Source organism: Muntiacus reevesi, chromosome 4 (genome assembly GCF_963930625.1).
Source record: "Muntiacus reevesi chromosome 4, mMunRee1.1, whole genome shotgun sequence".
Lineage (NCBI taxonomy): Eukaryota > Metazoa > Chordata > Mammalia > Artiodactyla > Cervidae > Muntiacus > Muntiacus reevesi.
In genome coordinates, this window is record NC_089252.1 from 117,471,075 (window position 1) to 117,487,034 (window position 15,960).

General features: G+C 61.6%; 1 protein-coding gene across 3 annotated transcripts in view; it reads left to right on the top strand.

Moving 5' to 3' along the window:
* MGLL (monoglyceride lipase) overlaps positions 1 to 15,960 on the top strand; it is an 89,588-nt gene that overhangs the window by 31,982 nt on the left and 41,646 nt on the right. For all 3 annotated transcript variants that reach the window (XM_065934041.1, XM_065934042.1, XM_065934040.1), the window contains exon 3: positions 2,575 to 2,681. In XM_065934041.1, the coding sequence (XP_065790113.1) occupies positions 2,575 to 2,681 (107 nt within the window). The remainder of the gene's footprint in view (positions 1 to 2,574; positions 2,682 to 15,960) is intronic.

Below are 15,960 nucleotides of genomic sequence, written 5' to 3' on the forward strand. Positions count from 1 at the left end.
CGCAGCCCCTGGTGCAGCTGGAGGTGACGGCTGTTTGGAGTTTCCAGCACACGCCAGGGGAGCTGAGACAATCCCGTCCGCCGACCCCGAGGGCCAGGGTCAGGTGAATCGGCCCAGCCTGATGTCCGATCAAGCGGAGGGGCTGGACGTTGTGTGCTGCGGTAAAGGGAGTGTGAAGGTGTCTCCTGCATTTTAGGAGAAGGGCTGGGAGGACAGACGACAAAGTCAAATGAGGTCAGTGCCGCTGCTCTGCGCTGCTCAGAGCATGACGCACGTGGCCGCTCTGCCCCGCCACATCCTGGCAGACAGGGCTGCAGAGAGGTCGCAGGAGCTGGTTCACCCCCCACACGCATGGATGCTGGCAGCTGCAGGGCTCCGCTAGGCTGGCTCAGCTCTGGGTCTGCTGGCAGCCGGTGGGCAAGGCTCCTGGCTTCTCAGGCTGACCTCCAAGGGGAGGAGAGAGCCGGGAACTGAGCCCGCAAGTGAATAGCAAAGCAATGGTGAACTGAGGTGTGCCCAGAGGGCCCGGTGCAAACCGTGACGTCACGTGAGGGCCCTGTGCACACTGTGATGTGACGTGAGGGCCCTGTGCAAACCGTGACGTGAGGTGAGGGCCCGGTGCAAACCGTGATGTGAGGTGAGGGCCCGGGGCAGGTCAGAAAGGCCCAAGGGAGGGAGGCCATCGCGGGGAGGTCTGCCATGAGGCCCAAGCATGAGGAGCAGCCAGGGGAGATCTGGGAGAGAGTGCTGCGGGGAGATGGGACCAAAGGCCCTGAGCCAGGATGAGCTGGGTGCCGCTGAGGAGACTGGAAGCCCCTTGTGAGGATGGGTGGGGAGCAGGGAGGTGCTGGAGCTCTGGAGAGACAGGGAGGGAGAAGATGACTTGTCCTCTAAGCCCCGGGAGGCCCAGTGAGATCCGGGAGAGGGAGGGCGGCATGCTCTGATCTGCATTTTACCCACATGCTGTGTGACTTCTCTGGTTTTCGGTCTCGGCTGTGAAGGTCAAGTGTAGCATGATAACAAGGATCAGAAATCCTGCGTGTGGTCTTAAGGGAGGGACCGGCACATAGGAAATTCTCAGCGAGATGGCAGCTGCTGTCCCCGCTTCCTTCCCTCATCCCCCTGCCCCTCCCCCTTCATCTCACATTCCCCTCCCCCTCCTCCCCACCCCCTCCCCCTCCTCCCCTTCTCACCCTCCCCCTTCTCCCCTTCCCCCTTCTCTCCCTCCCCCTCCTCCCCCTTCTCTCCCTCCCCCTCCCCCTCCTACCCCTCCCCCCTCCCCCTCCTCCCCCTCCCCCTCTTCCCTCCTCCTTATCCCCCTCTCCCCTCCTCCTTATCCCCCTCCCCCTTATCCCCCTCCCCCTCTCCTTTCCCACCCTCCCCCCTCCCCCTCCCCCTCCTCTTTCTGGCTCCTGGCAGTCCCCGCCTTGCCTGGAGGGGAGCCTAGTTGCAGAGTCCAGCATCTGAGTGCCCTCCTGTGACCCCCTCCCCGCACTGGGTGAAGCTGGGGCCCTGTGTGTGCCCCGGATGGGCTCATCACGTCGCAGGCTTCTGGGGGAACTGGGTGCCCAGCCAGGCTCTGCCGCCAGTCCTGTGGCTTCCTCTGCCCAGGTCTTGGGTGCAGGCTGCCCTGTTTACTTCGGACCCTCACACCTTCCTCCTTCCTTCCTTCATTCCCATTCAAACCCCATTTGCAGCGTGCCCAGCACAGCTCAGAACTGTGCCGGGCGCAGAGAAGCAGAGAGAGTCCGTGTGTCCTCAGCGAGGCTGAGGGGGTGGGGAGGACGTGCACGTGTGGAATGAAGCGAGGCACACAACACTGGGTGGGGGGGTGTCTGCGTACAAGTGACAGGCCGCCTCGTGTCCCCACAGCTCCGCCAGCGCAGGGCCGGGAGCTGTGGCTTCAGGGCCCAAACGGCAGCCTTAGGTCTGGGGTCCCCCGTCCACGCGGCTCTCCTCTCTGAGGTCACCCGTCCTCTGGGGCCGGCTCTCCTGGGCTCGGAGCCTCGACTGGGGTCCCCCGTCCACGCGGCTCTCCTCTCTGGGGTCACCTGTCCTCTGGGGCTGGCTCCCCTGGGCTCAGGGCCTCGACTGGGGTCCCCTGTCCATGCGGCTCTCCTCTCTGGGGTCACCTGTCCCCTGGGGCCGGCTCCCCTGGGCTCGGAGGCTCGGCTGGGGTCCCCCGGCCACGCGGCTCTCCTCTCTGGGGTCACCTGTCCTCTGGGGCCGCCTCCCCTGGGCTCGGAGGCTCGACTGGGGTCCCCCGGCCACGCGGCTCTCCTCTCTGGGGTCACCTGTCCTCTGGGGCCGCCTCCCCTGGGCTCAGAGGCTCGACTGGGGTCTCCCGGCCACGCGGCTCTCCTCTCTGGGATCACCTGTCCTCTGGGGCCGGCTCCCCTGGGCTCGGAGGCTTGGTTGGGGTCTCCTGGTCACTCACTGAGGCCCTGACCACAGTGCCCCGCTTGCCTCCGACCTGGGTGGCAGCCTCAGAGGCCCTGCCCGCCAGCAGCCTGGACGGCCGCGAGCTCCCGGGACCCTGCCAGACACCCCTAACGGCCGTCTCTCGTCCCGCAGGGCGCTGGTGTTTGTGTCCCACGGAGCAGGCGAGCACTGTGGCCGTTACGACGAGCTGGCGCAGATGCTGGTGGGCCTGGGCCTGCTGGTCTTCGCCCACGACCACGGTGAGTACTGGCCCGCCCGGGGCCCCCAGTCTGCCTCACCCTACCCTGCTCCCTCCTCGGGCACTCCGCTCTGCTTCCCGCCCTGAGACGGGGAAAGGCATTCTCCACGGGCTGTTTCTAACTGAGAAACGGGCAGTTCTGTAAGCAAAACAAGCGTCTGGCCCGCAGCTTCTGTTACAGCCGGGACTGAATGCAGGCTGATTGGAAGTCTCCGCTGAAAAGCCCCAGACTCAGGATACGGTTGTACGCGAGCTCGCCCCAGGCCACGTCACCCTCTCTCACATCTGTTAAGCACCGTCCGTGAGAAATGGGCCCTGGTTTCCCCCGAGGGATGGCGGGCGATGCTGCCCTCGGTGCAAGCCGGTTCACGGCCCGCAGGGGCCTCCAGGCGTGTCCGGGGCACTTCAGACCAGGGGGACAGTCAGGGTCTCGAGGGCCGTGCGGGCCTGAGAAACCCCCCGTCACAGGGCTCATTCACACGCACACACCGCTGCACGCACACTTGTACACGCGCATGTCCACAGGCCAAGTCTTTAATTCTTTCTCAGTAACGAAGTTCACAGCAACCATCAAAGCGCAGCGTCTGTTGCCTGAGTCTGTCTCTAACTCCTTCGCTGGTCGGGCGGTGTTCTCCGTGTCTGGGACGGCCCCCAGCCAAGACCTTTCTTTGCCTCAAGTGTTAAGATGGAAGAGTCCTCGTGACTGAACGTGGTGATTTCTGCACTGCTGCAAAGTAGAAATCTGTCATTGTGACCCAGATGCAGAAACCTTGCTTCTGTTCCGCCCGGTGTGGAAATAATGAGCTGCAGAGGGGTGCGGGTCAGTGCCGGGCCTGGGGGTTCCTGGTGACTGGGGAAGCTGCGGGCGTTCTGTGTATAAGGACCTGCGGTTTGGTTTGTTGTGGCTCAGTCGTGTCTGACTCTTTGTGACCCCATGGACTGCAGCACACCAGGCCTCCCTGTCCTTTTCTGTCTCCTGGAGTTTGCTCAAATTCATGTCCATCGAGTCGGTGACGCCATCCAACCATCTCATCCTCTGTCGTCCCCTTCTCCTCCGGCCTTCAATCTCTCCCAGCATCAGGGTCTTTTCAGCTCTTCTCATCAGGTGGCCAAAGTATTGGAGTTTCAGCTTCAGCATCGGTCCTTCCAGTGAATATTCAGGTTCAGTTTCCTTTAGGATGGACCGGCTGGATCTCCTTTTGAGTTGCGGTGCTGGGGAAGACTCTTGAGAGTCCCTTGGACGGTGACTTGGTCACCAAGAGCCCTTTTCCAGCCAGATGCATGCGAGGGCCCTGGTCCTTAGAACTGAGATTATTGACCACGGCCTTGCTCACTATGGTCTTGTGCTTTGCAGACATTCCCAGTGATCTCTGTGAGGCCCTTTGAGAGGTAACATTCGAGGACTAGCCTGAATTTCACGGCGGGACTGTCATTATTTTCTCTGGTACTTTGCACATTGTTAGGCCCGTGGTGGGAATGACTTTCTTTCTATCACATTTGTCTCCGGTAACGTTTGTAACAAGGAGCTGAACAACACGGGGGCGTTCTGAAAGCAAAGAGTGTTTGTGTCAAACACGAAACACCTCCAGGAATTTCAAGATAGTCTGGTTTTGTCCTGACATCAACCGCCCTCTATCAGCTGCCCTTGGCCAGACCCGTGGGAGTGGGCAACTGTGTCATACCTTGTTGGTGTGTCTGATCCTGGAATGTTGAAAAACAATTGGAAGGGTTTTTTTTTTTAAGAGTAAAGAGAAAAAAGAAACAACCTGCCTTTTGATGTTACCATGTGACATCTAAAACTGAGGCCTGACTCGCGGTGACTGCTAAATATAGCTTGGCGACGGATGCTGGCGCTCACCTCGCATGATTGAGTGGTTTCTTGCAGTGACTCGTGGGCGATCTCTCTGGCAAGTACCTGATGGAGGTGCTTTTACTCAAGACTTGAGCTGCTTGCCGCCCTCGTCTGGCGCTGAGAGTGACCGAGGCTCCCTCCGTGGGAGGAGCGGGGAGCTGGGGGTCCTGGGCGTGGCCGAGGCTCCCTCCGTGGGAGGAGCGGGATGCAGGGGGTCCTGAGGGTGACTAAGGCTCTCTCCGCGGGAGGAGTGGGGAGCAGGGGGTCCTGAGAGTGGCCGAGGCTCCCTCTGCGGGAGGAGTGGGGAGCAGGGGTCCTGAGAGTGGCCGAGGCTCCCTCCGCGGGAGGAGCGGGGAGCAGGGGGTCCTGTGCTGGCTGAGGCTCCCTCCACGGGAGGAGCGGGGAGCAGGGGGTCCTGTGCTGGCTGAGGAAGCGGGTGCTTGTGGTTAGTGCCTGGAGAAATAAGTTCTCGTGGAGAGGCAGGGGCAGGGGTCCTGGAGGGGCTGGAGCCCAGGCCTCTGGTGCCTGCTTTCTCTCTCCACGCTGCTGCCCCGTTCACACCAGGCGTGACCCCTGTGGAGAGGGGCTTCGTTCTTCCCCGCTTAGCTGTTAGATACAAGCAGGCCTCTGTGGGGAGAGTGTCAGAGCATTGATGCGGCCGGGTGCAGGGAGAGCAAACCCTGCCCGAGGGCCCAGGGCCTGGCGGGGGTCACCTCCCTGTCTCCTGGGTCTGGAGTCATTTGTCACCCCTCTGCCCCGGGGACCTGCCCCCCCAACCCCGCTCCGACCTGACGCAGACACTCTCGGGCCCAGCCGCCTGGACTGCGATCTAGGCGTGGACCTCGGACGCCCAGCCATGCCCAGCTTCAGTTTTCTCATCTGCCAAATGGGCAGGCGGTGCGCTGACAGAGTGAGAACAGGCATGTGCGGGGCCAGCAGAGGGTGGTGGCACCTCTTCTTCACTCTGCCAGCGGCAAGGCCCCCTCCAGCCCCTTGCAGAGGGGTGCACCTGGACGGGGGACGTCGAGGCCAGGAGCAGGGGTGCTGGGTCCGTGGGTTCCCTTTCCGGCGGCAGAGGCTCCAGGGGAGATTGGCTGAAGGATAGAGAATGCTTTCTCGAAGCAAACAGACCTACCAAGGGTGGTTTCAAGGTTCTTTCCTGTGACACAATCCGTAGAAACACAGCTTTCTGCAAACCCTATGCTGACCCGATTTTAGGTTAAGTCTCGTTGCTCAGCTGAGCTCCGGGGTTTCCTTGTTCAGATGGAAACCTGGAGACACGGGCTGGATGGTCTGGCCGCGTCTCCCCACGCCCGGTGGCCTGCGGACACAGGTGCTCAGCGAGCGTCTCGCTTAACTGTTTTTTTTTTTTTTTTCCAAAGTCAGTTCCCTTTATTAAATGTTCATTTTTCACAGACCAGAAATATAACTGTTTTGTTTGACCTTAGAATTTTATCGGCGACCTCATGGACACAGAGGACCCTGCCAGAAATGAGAACTTTATCCCTGCCGTTCATTAAGTGCCAGCTGCACGCCAGGCTCTGGCTGGGGCCCTTGTCACGCATTATCTCCAAGCCTCGTAACACTTGAGTCCATGCCCCCGATTCAGAGGTGAGGGTCGGAGGCCCTCCTCATCCACAGGGCGCACGTACCGGCGTCAGACCCCTGATCTTGGTAGATTATTTCAAATGAGGGGTTGTTTTTCTCCCAGGACAAGCAGAGCCCGAGGTGGGTTCAGGACACCGCCGGGCTCTCGGGCCCGAGGCTGCATCTGCAGCTTTGCTCAGCTGTTCTTAGCACGTGGCTTTCATGCCGACGGGTACCAGCTCCAGCCTGCGGTCTCGCAGGAAGGAGATGCAGAAAGCGGTGGAGAGGCCGGGCTGGGCTCCTGCCGGGAAAGCAGACCTGTCTCAGCGCTCCCGCCAAGTTCCACCACACTGCGCGCAGGGCCAGCACCAGTTGACTGCGTCCAGCTTGTTCGCTGCGTGTTTGCTGATCCCGAGCAAACCAGGCTCTGTTAGCAGGGAGGACACAGCGTGGACACTCCAGGCACCCTCTCCTCTGCCGGCCACACCCCAGGCTCATTATTTAAGGGATCTTTTCTCAACCGTTTCCACCTTGTGTATTTTCTGAGCCGTGTTCAGCTCACCGTGTGACCTCTCTCTCACCCGTCCCTGTCGGCTTTCCGAAGCTCCGGCGTGGAGGATGATGTCAGGGTCATCACTGCACTGCGTTCTGATGCAGTGAATGTTCGCGATCAGGTGGACGTGCCTGGTCGGGCGTTGGCCCGGGGTCAGGTGCTCTGCGAGGGGGAACGCGTGGACACGGGCCCTGCCCGCTGTACGCAGCCCCCGTGAAGAGCCCAGCCTTGTCAGGGTTCTCACTGTCCCCGGAGGAGCTCTCCCTTCTGCTGACGGCAGCAAGCTCCCGGCAGGTCGTCCTGCCTGTGGTCCCACAGCCGCCTCCTTGCTGAGCAGAGTGCGGAGGCATCACCAGGGTTTGTGGAATGAAAGGAGGAGTGTATGGCCCAGAGTGGATAAGAGCAGAGACGCTGTGAACGTCAGCAAACGCCTGCGTGCGAGTGTCCATGTCCGCAGGGCGGGGAGGACCCCGCGGCGGGGCCAGGACTCTGGGCTCTGGCAGCCAAGGCTGGGGCAGAGGACCCCCGAGGCCCGCAACTCAGGTGCTTCCGGTGGGCTCAGCCTCTTGAGGTACACAGCCTCCCAGCGCCAGGGGCTGGCAGGATGCTGGGTTTTCTGGGATGAGTAGGCGCTTGAGGGGAGAGCAAGGGTGTGGAGGCAGCGCCAGTCGCTGAGAGTCGTGGTTCGCACTGGGGTCCCCCTAGAACGCTGGGGAGTCTTTGCCAGGGTCCCTCGTTCCACAGAGACTGCTCTGTTGGGTGTGGCCAGGCGTGTCGGGACCCTTGAGCCCCCCGGAGTCTGATGCGCAGCTGTGGTTTGAGAACCGCTGTTCCAGGAAGGGGAGCCCATGTGTGAAACCCAGATACACAGGCTCATGGGCCCACGTCCTTCCAGGGGAAGTCCCGGCCTGGACCCTGGGGTCGCGTCAGGAGCAGAGGGGGAGCGAGACCCCGGCCTGCAACGCTCCGGGCTCCGAGATGAGACGCCGTGGACCTTGGGGTTCAGGAAGGGACCCTCAGCAGAGGGCGACCACCCCGGGAGACGGGGTCCGGGGCATGGTCGGTGGAGGAGCGAAGGGCACTGGCGGGGTCTCTGGGGGATCAGAGCAGGTGGAAGGACGGGGCGGGAGTTTCTGTGCTGTTCCAGATACAGCGCCGAGAAACCCGGGCTCGTGTTCACGCCGTCCCCGGCCACCAGCTGCTCTTGGTGACTCACTGGAAAGCCCTCGGAGCAGGAGCGGGGCGCCCCGGGGGCGGGTGGGGCGCCGCGGGTGGGCGGCCCCCGATCCTCCTGCTGCAGGCGGGATGCCCGTCCGTCTCCAGGACCCCGAGGCTCCGGGCCCTTCCCGTGGGCAGCACCCGACTCTGCACCCAGTGCGTCCCGTGTTCCACCGGGGGCGGGACCCGGGCTGCCCCGACTTTAGGGACAAAGGAGAAAAGAACCGTTCTTCTTTGATCAGCAGTGAATTCATTATCTGCAGATATTTAGGGAAAGTGTTGAAGGCAGTTGGTCTGCGTTTCTTTTTAAAGAACTCAGCCGGGGCGGGGGCGTCTCAGAAGAGGAAGTCCTGGGGGAGGTTCTGCCTGGCCCCCTGGGTGGGGGCCCTGCCCAGGCAGAAGCCCAGCTTTTGGGAAATTCAGAGGGGAAAACAGTGCGGGTGTGGCCCCCACGCGGGGAGAGTTCTGAGTCATGGTCCCTCGCTGCATCAGTTCTGTACTTCTGTCAGCTGCGGTCATGCGTTTTGTTTGCAGTGTTTGACTCATGTGTTCATTTTTCTTGCCTTACTTAGTAAATGTGAAAGTGAGATTGATGCCTAAACAGTCGCCGGGCCCAGCCCCGGCGGAGGGGTGAACCCGCTGCAGGCCCCTGGGGGAGGGGCCCAGCCGCCTCCACGTGGCGTCCGGGTCTCGCGGCCCTCCGGCTCCGTCCGCAGTCACGGCCCACAGCCCTGCCCTGCCAGCTCAGATGCCCTGAGTCTCTTTGGTCACTTGCCTCTTTCTTGCATAAAACCAAACCTCTGTGAGCCTCTCTTTGAGGTGAAAGTTGCTCGGTCGTGTCCGACTCTTTGCGACCCCAAGGACTACACAGTCCATGGGATTCTCCAGGCCAGGATACTGGCGTGGGTAGCCTTTCCCTTCTCCAGAGGATCTTCCCAACCCAGGGATTGAACCCAGGTCTCCCGCATTGCAGGAGGACTCTCCACCTGCTGAGCCCCAAGGGGAACCTCTGTGCTCCTCAGTGAAGTTGAGCTGATGGTGGTAATAACCGCAGGGAGGCCGCCCGTGGCTGTGGCACTGGTGGACAGGCGGAAGGTTCACGTCGCTGGCAGACGCTCCTGGGAGGCCAGTGGAAACGCAGATGCTGGCCAGCCCCCAGATTTGCAGATTCAACTGGGCAGGTTCCAAGAAGGCACCCAGGTCAATGCTGGTGTTTCTTCTCTAGAGTTTAATTATTTTAATGTTTATTTACTTTGATTGAAGTATTTATTTTGTTGCACCAGGTCTGCAGCATGTGAGATCTTTAGTTGTGACACGTGAACTCTTTGTTGTGGCCTGTGGAATCTGGTTCCCAGAGCAGGGACCGACCCTGCATTGGGAGTATGGGGTTTTAGCCACTGGATCCCCAGGGAAGTTCCTAGGATTTACTTTAAATAAGGCGCAGCGTCGACATTGTTGGCACTGGACGTGTAATATCTGCAGGAGGCACACTGGGCATCTCCTGCAGCAGACATGGTCTGGAAGCCTCCCGCTGAGGTCTGTGCTGGGCCGTGGGCTGTGGAAAGGGCAGGGACCTCCCGTGGAGCCTCCGGGGTCCCCTGGGGTCTGGTGCAAGTGTCCCTGGGGTAAACGGGGTGGTCCTCACCCTGGGGGTTCATCGTAGGGAGAAGGACACAACTGGAAACCTGGGATGGGGCGTGAACCCTCCGCGAGCCTCCTGTGACTCACAGCCTCTACCTGGTGAGGGAACGCGGGGCGGTAGCTGCCGGTCACACGATGGATGCTCAGTAAACATCTGCACTGCCCCCCGCCCCGGAGACCCCATGAACCGCAGCACGCCAGGCCTCCCTGTCCATCACCAACTCCCAGAGTCCACTCAAACCCATGTCCATTGAGTCAGTGATGCCATCCAACCATCTCATCCTCTGTCACCCCTTCTCCTCCCGCCTTCAATTCCTCCCAGCATCAGAGTCTTTTCCAATGAGTCAGCTCTTCGCATCAGGTGGCCAAAGTATTGGGGTTTCAGCTTCAGCATCAGTCCTTCCAATGAACACCCAGGACTGATCTCCTTTAGGATGGACTGGTTGGATCTCCTTGTTCTCCAAGGGACTCTCAAGAGTCTTCGTCCAGCACCACAGTTTGAGAGCATCAATCCTGTCTTTACCCACTACTGGTTCCGTCTCTGCAGATGTTTAGACAGTGGTCACTGGGGAATGTGGCCTCATCTACTCATGTATAGAAGCAGGAGACGAACGCAGGTGGAGATGCAAGCTGGCAGCCTTTTTGAGGGTTAGAAGCACGTTCTGGTCTGAGTCCTGAGCAGGGATCCGTGGGAGGGGCTGTGACAGCCACAGGGAATGCTCTGGAAGCCCAGTCTTTCCTCGTCTCAGGGCGGGAGCCACCTGATAACCTGCCCCGGTTACCTTTCAAAAGGAGTTTCCCCTGAGGGATCGTGTTCACTGAAAACCACTTGCATGACCCGAGACGGAAATACCGGAGACTTTCTGATAAGGAGGAAACAGACCTCACTGCTTGTCTCTGGAAGAAGCAGCTTCCGGGGTGTTCAGGTGAGTGACTTGGAAGAGGAAAAAGTCGGGTTCCCTGCAGGTGATGCTGTGTGGGGAAGGAAGAGTGGGCAATCCACGAAGGGAGGTTCTCAGCCCCCTGGGTGCTCTCTGTACAGTCCAGGAACTGGGAAAACAGGGACCTGATTATAATGTGTACATAACGGAAGTCACATTTGACCTGGCGTCTGGAAGACCGGCCTTCAAGTCAGTTCACGTTACAACACCTTGGTCTCTGGGCCACCCTCTGAGCAGTTTGATTTTTTAAGGGCTGGGCTGGGCTCTTTGCTGTGGCGTGTGTGGGTTTTCTGTAGCTGAGCGGGGGCTGCTCTCTAGCCGTGGTCCGCCAGCTCCTCATCTGGGGGCTTCTCTGGTGTGGAACACGGGCCTCAGCGCTTGTGGCGCGCAGACTCTGCGCCTGGCCTCAGTAGCTGTGGTTCACAGCCTCGGTTGCCCCGTGGCATGTGCGATCTTCCCGGACCAGGGATCGAACCCGTGCCCCTGCCTTGGCAGGTGGGTTCTTAACGCCTGGACCACCAGGGAGGCCCCCAGACGCCGCCTGCCTTGGAGCAGGCTGCAGCCGGCTTGTTGTTCAGCCGCCCAGTCGTGTCCCCGTGCACCTGGCTTTGGTCACGTTTACTGTGGGTTATTTTTTCCCGTCTGCAAACACTGAGTCTTTTCCTGAAGACGTTCGAGCCGGGTGGATCAGCCCAGTCGGTGTTCGTGACCCGGCAGACTCCTCCTGCGCACGTGAGGCCAGGGCCCTGGAGCGGCCGGGGCGAGAGACAGGGCCTGGGGGGAGCAGCCGGGCCCAGTCCCTCGTCTCAGCAGCAGACGGTGCCCCCTTCCTCGTGAGCTGGGGCTGCAGAGGGTGGCGCCTGGTGCAGGGGGCCCGTGATTGCCACCCCAGGGCATTGAGGGCCCGTGGGGCTCAGGGCCGCCGGGCAGGAGTTCCTCCCCGCAGGCTCACAACTGAAGCTGAAGGTGGGGTCGTAGCCACTGGGCTTTGGGTCCCCAACAAAGCTGCAGCTGCAGTGGATCCGTCTCCCCCTTTCCGGGTGTGCAGGTGTGGGTTCAGGGTCTCATCCTGATCTGCAGGTTGGCACCAAGACCCCAGGTTCCCAGGACTGGTCCCCCACACGTCCCCGCCCGCTGACGTAAATTAACAGTTGAGATAGTTCTGGCTGCAGACTGCCCGGGAAAGGAGCTGCTGAAAGAAATTTGCAAGCTCAGGGGGCCAGGTTGGCGGCATTGCAGCTCGTCCCCGGGGCGTGGGGGAGGGGGGGTCCGCACCACACGTCCCGCAGCGGGGGGGGGGCGGGGCGGGGGAGGGAGGCCGGGGGAGGGGCATCGCCTCCGCCCCCGAGATGCAGCCTTTCTGAAGTGCAAGCTCAAGGGGCATGTGACTGGCCGCCTGCCGCCAGGAGCTAAAAATAACTGGCTGTGATGCTTCCAGGGCCGGGGCGGGAGGAGGAGAGGGGGGCAGCTGGCACCCCCCTGCAGCCCGGGAAAGGACCCCCGTGAGGCAGCCAGGAGGCCTCACGGGCCTCTGGGGCGATTCTCAAGTGTGCGTGTCACCAGCCTGCAATGATAAATGCTCAGCTGCACGCGCCTGCCCCTGCTCGGGGGCTCTGTGGCCTTCGCTTGGTTTCACTCCGCACGTTGCTTCCACGGTTGGAAGAAGGGTCCCTGCTTCATCCCACAGCCAGACGGGCAGGGCCTCCCTTGGGTGCCATCCCGTGGGTGGCGAGAGGGAGCAGTCAGAGGCTGCTGGGGACCTCGGGGGAGACTCAGGTCAGGAGCATCTCATGATCAAGCCCCGGGGGCCTCGTGTGGTCAGGGCCTGCCTGGACATTCTGGGAGGAGGCCCGGTCTAGGAGGGCAGGCGAGTCCACGCAGGACAGGTGGGCTCCCAGAGGCCGCGCCAGAGAAGTGAGTCTGCAGGACGCACGGGGTTGGGGGGCGAAGGTGGCCGGGGGGCCGCGCCCGAGCTTGGCCCTGGACGGGCTGTGTGCTGCGCCTCTCGGGGCCTCTGTGTCCTCATCTGCAAAAAGTGAGCCCAGCACGGCCTGCAGCGCGGGCTGGACCCACGCAGACCAAGGTGCCGCCGGGTGTGAAGGTCAGGGTGCAGTCTGTGCCCGGCCACACCAGGGAGCGGCTTCCCTGGGACCTGCATGGACTCCTGCCCCGGTTCTGGAAGCACGGGGTGGGCAGCAGGGGCCCCACCCACTGGAGACAGACGCCCCCAGCCTCTCGCCCCTCCCCGATCCAAGCCAGCCAACTGACCCAGCGCCCCAAACGAGACACAGCGTCGGGGAGGAAGGGCGTTGCCTGGGGAGTCCCAGGAAGCAGGCAGGCTGGTCATGACCTGACTGGGGACGCCCCCCCCCCCACCACTGCAGGCCCCTCTCTCAGTGTGGTCCGCCTCAGACGTGCCCCCAGCTCTACGCACTCAGGCCAGCAGCGGCCGACGACCCAGGCTTCCTGACCCCTGCCCAGAACACTGCACCGAACAGGGTCTCCGAATGTCTGCTGAATTCCGAGGCATCTGATGAAAAACCATGGTTTCTGTGGGTTTGCCCAAGTTCGAACTGGTGAATCATGTACATGTGTACAAATTTGGACTGGAAAGTCGACTCAGGTTTTCATGCTGGGGGAGAATCCGTCATCTCCACGCTAGTAATGTTTTCCACGGACTGCTTGCAACAGGGTGGTGACAACATTTAGTGTGCCCGCAAGCTGGCTGCCCGAGGCTGCAGAGCCCCGTGGGGTGGACAGGGCTGGGTCAGGCCCCCGTGCTCTTGCCCTTGCCAAGGTCTTGACTTCCGGAGAACTGCTTTGGGGTGGGGGAGCGGGCTCTGTCTGACTGGCCGTGCTTGCGAGCACCCCGGCTTGGAGCGCGGCCCCCACGCCTGGGGGCCCTGGGGTTTCTGCACCGCCCGGCAGAAGCACCCGAGGGGAGTCCGCCCCCCACCGCCCCTCCCAGGGGCCTGCTGGGAGAGGCTTGCCTCCTGCAGTGGCACCAGGCTCCGCCCGGGGACCAGTGGTGTCGGAGTCAGTCCTGGGAGCAGAAACACGGTCCTCCCACCCCCGAGTCCTCAGACAGCGTTGCTGCGTCTCCATCCCCTGAGCGCCACGGGGCAGGGGGCTGGGGCGTTGTCAGTGGCGGTGTGAGCCCAGTCAGCGTGAGTTCTGTGCGATGCCCGTGGACGGAGGCAGAGGGGCCCGGCTCAGGGCCTGGCCCGTGTTTCTGGCAGTGTGGCTGGGATGAGTCAGTTTACCTGCCGGAACCTCAGTCTTCCCATCTGAGCAATGGGCCCGTCCGAGTGATGGCCCGAGAGGTCCCCTAGAAACCATCCATCATTGCGCCGGCGCAGACTCTGCAGTAAGCGGGTGGCTCCTCCCCTCCCCTCCGCTCCGCTCCGCGTGGAGGCCGTGACAGCCCTCTCCACCGTGCTCCCCGCCTTCAGCCCAGAAAGCCAGCTGGGCAGGGCCGGTGCAGGGGCCGTCAGCGTGGGGGCGAGGGGGCCGGTCTCCCTCCCTCCCTGAGTTCCCGGAGTCCTGGAGAGGGGCCGGATCATTCTGCCACCATAATAGTAATTATTTCTTTTCCTGGCTATTGTGCAGATGTCACCAGATCGGAAAAATCGCCTAGAGGGTTTATTCGGTGGAAACTCTTTTACCAAAAAAGAAATAAAAGGAGAGGAATCATGTGCGCTGCTTCATCTCAAGGTCAAGGGACAGCCCAGGGTCCCTGAGAGGGGCCGAGGGCCAGGCTGCTCAGGGGCCAGTCAGGCCCCCTCCTCGTGCCCGAGCTCGAAGCGTTTGGTAAAGCGTTCGGCGCCCTGTGAGCTGAAGTCTGCAGGCAGGAGCGGGCGCCCTGAGGCGTGTGGACAGGCCCGTGCTGAGACTTCCAAGTGACCCAGGTGGACACAGACGTCCCTCTTGAGCTCGAGACCTAAAGGGGGTCAGCTGGCCTTCACTGGACACGCGGTGTGCGGGGCGCGGCACCGAGGCTCTGTCTCACGTCCGTGTGGGTACAGGTTTGGACGTGGTCCAGGCGCGGGCTGGGCTCAGGCAGGATGGCAGCGTCAGGACCCCTGACCCCAGGTGCTTCCCCTGCAGCTGGTGCTTCTGCCCCGCTTCCAAGAGTCGCGTTTCCCTTTTAGCGGTGGCTTGTCACTGTCATGGTAAAACCTCTGGCTTCCCCATAAAATGCATCCGACTTTAAGGCCCCCTTTTAAAGAGCGAGCGAGAAGAGAAACTCGGAAGTTCTGTCTCTGCTCTCCTTGCGCCAGCGACAGAACTGCTGACAGAGGCGGCGGGGCTCTGTGTCCAGCTCGGGGCTGGGATTGGGGGTCAGCGTGTGCAGAGGACCTCGGCCATTGCCTCCTCACGCCTGGGCCTCCCTCCCTCTTCCCTTCATCGATTCGATCGCTGGTTCATCCCAGCACTGCCACTCGGGGTTCACACCGGCTCCGCCCTGTCAGACCCCACGTGGGAACGAGTGACTTCAGAGCGTGTAACAGGGAGGGAAAGAAAATTGGCTGGGGTGGGCGGTGGGGCTGGGGAGGCTGGCCTCACCCAGGTGGTGACAGCTGAGCAGAGGCCAGGAGGGGACTGTGCGGCCACCAGGCGGGGGGACACGACAGAGCGGTGAGGGGGGTGACACAGCTAAGAAGGGCCTCCTCGGGCCCGGGGGTTCCCGGGCCTCTTGTCTGGTGTTGTCGCTAAGTCGTGTCCAAGTCTAGAACCCCACGGACTGCGGCCCGCCAGGCCCCCCCGTCCTCCGCTATCTGCTGGAGCTTGCTCAAACTCGTGTCCATCGAGTGGGTGATGCCATCCAACCGTCTCATGCTCTGTCACCCCCTTCTCCTCCCGCCTTCAGTGTCTCTCAGCCTCAGGGTCTTTTCCAAGGAGTCAGCTCTTCGTATCAACTGGCCAAAGTATTGGAGCTTCAGCTTCAGTACTGAAGGAGTGGGACGTTGCTAGATCACTGGCAACGAGGGTGAGATGGTTGGATGGCATCACTGACTCAAGGAACATGAGTCTGAGCAAACTCTGGGAGGAAGTGAAGGACAAGGAAGCCTGGCACGCTGCAGTCCACGGGGTGGCAGAGAGTTGGACACGACTCGGCAAGCGTGTCAGTCCACCCAGGGATGGTGGCTCTACTGGGTCATCAGGAAACCAGCTTGCTTCTGTTCTGCCAGAGAGGCGAGCGTCCAGCCTTCAGTGTCCCTCATGGTCCACGACGGCGGCCAGAGTTCCAGCCATCATGTCACATTTATCTCTCAGATTTTGGAAACGCTGCCTGCCTTCCCTCTCTCTAATTTCACCTGTGGATTTCCTCTCACATCTTAATGCCTAGAACCTAACCGGGGGCTTCCGTGGTGGCTCAGCTGGTAAAGAATCCGCCTGCAGTGCTGGAGACCTGGGTTTGATCCCTGGGTTGGGAAGATCCCCTGGAGAAGGGAAAGGCTCCCCACTCCACCATTCTGGCCTGGAG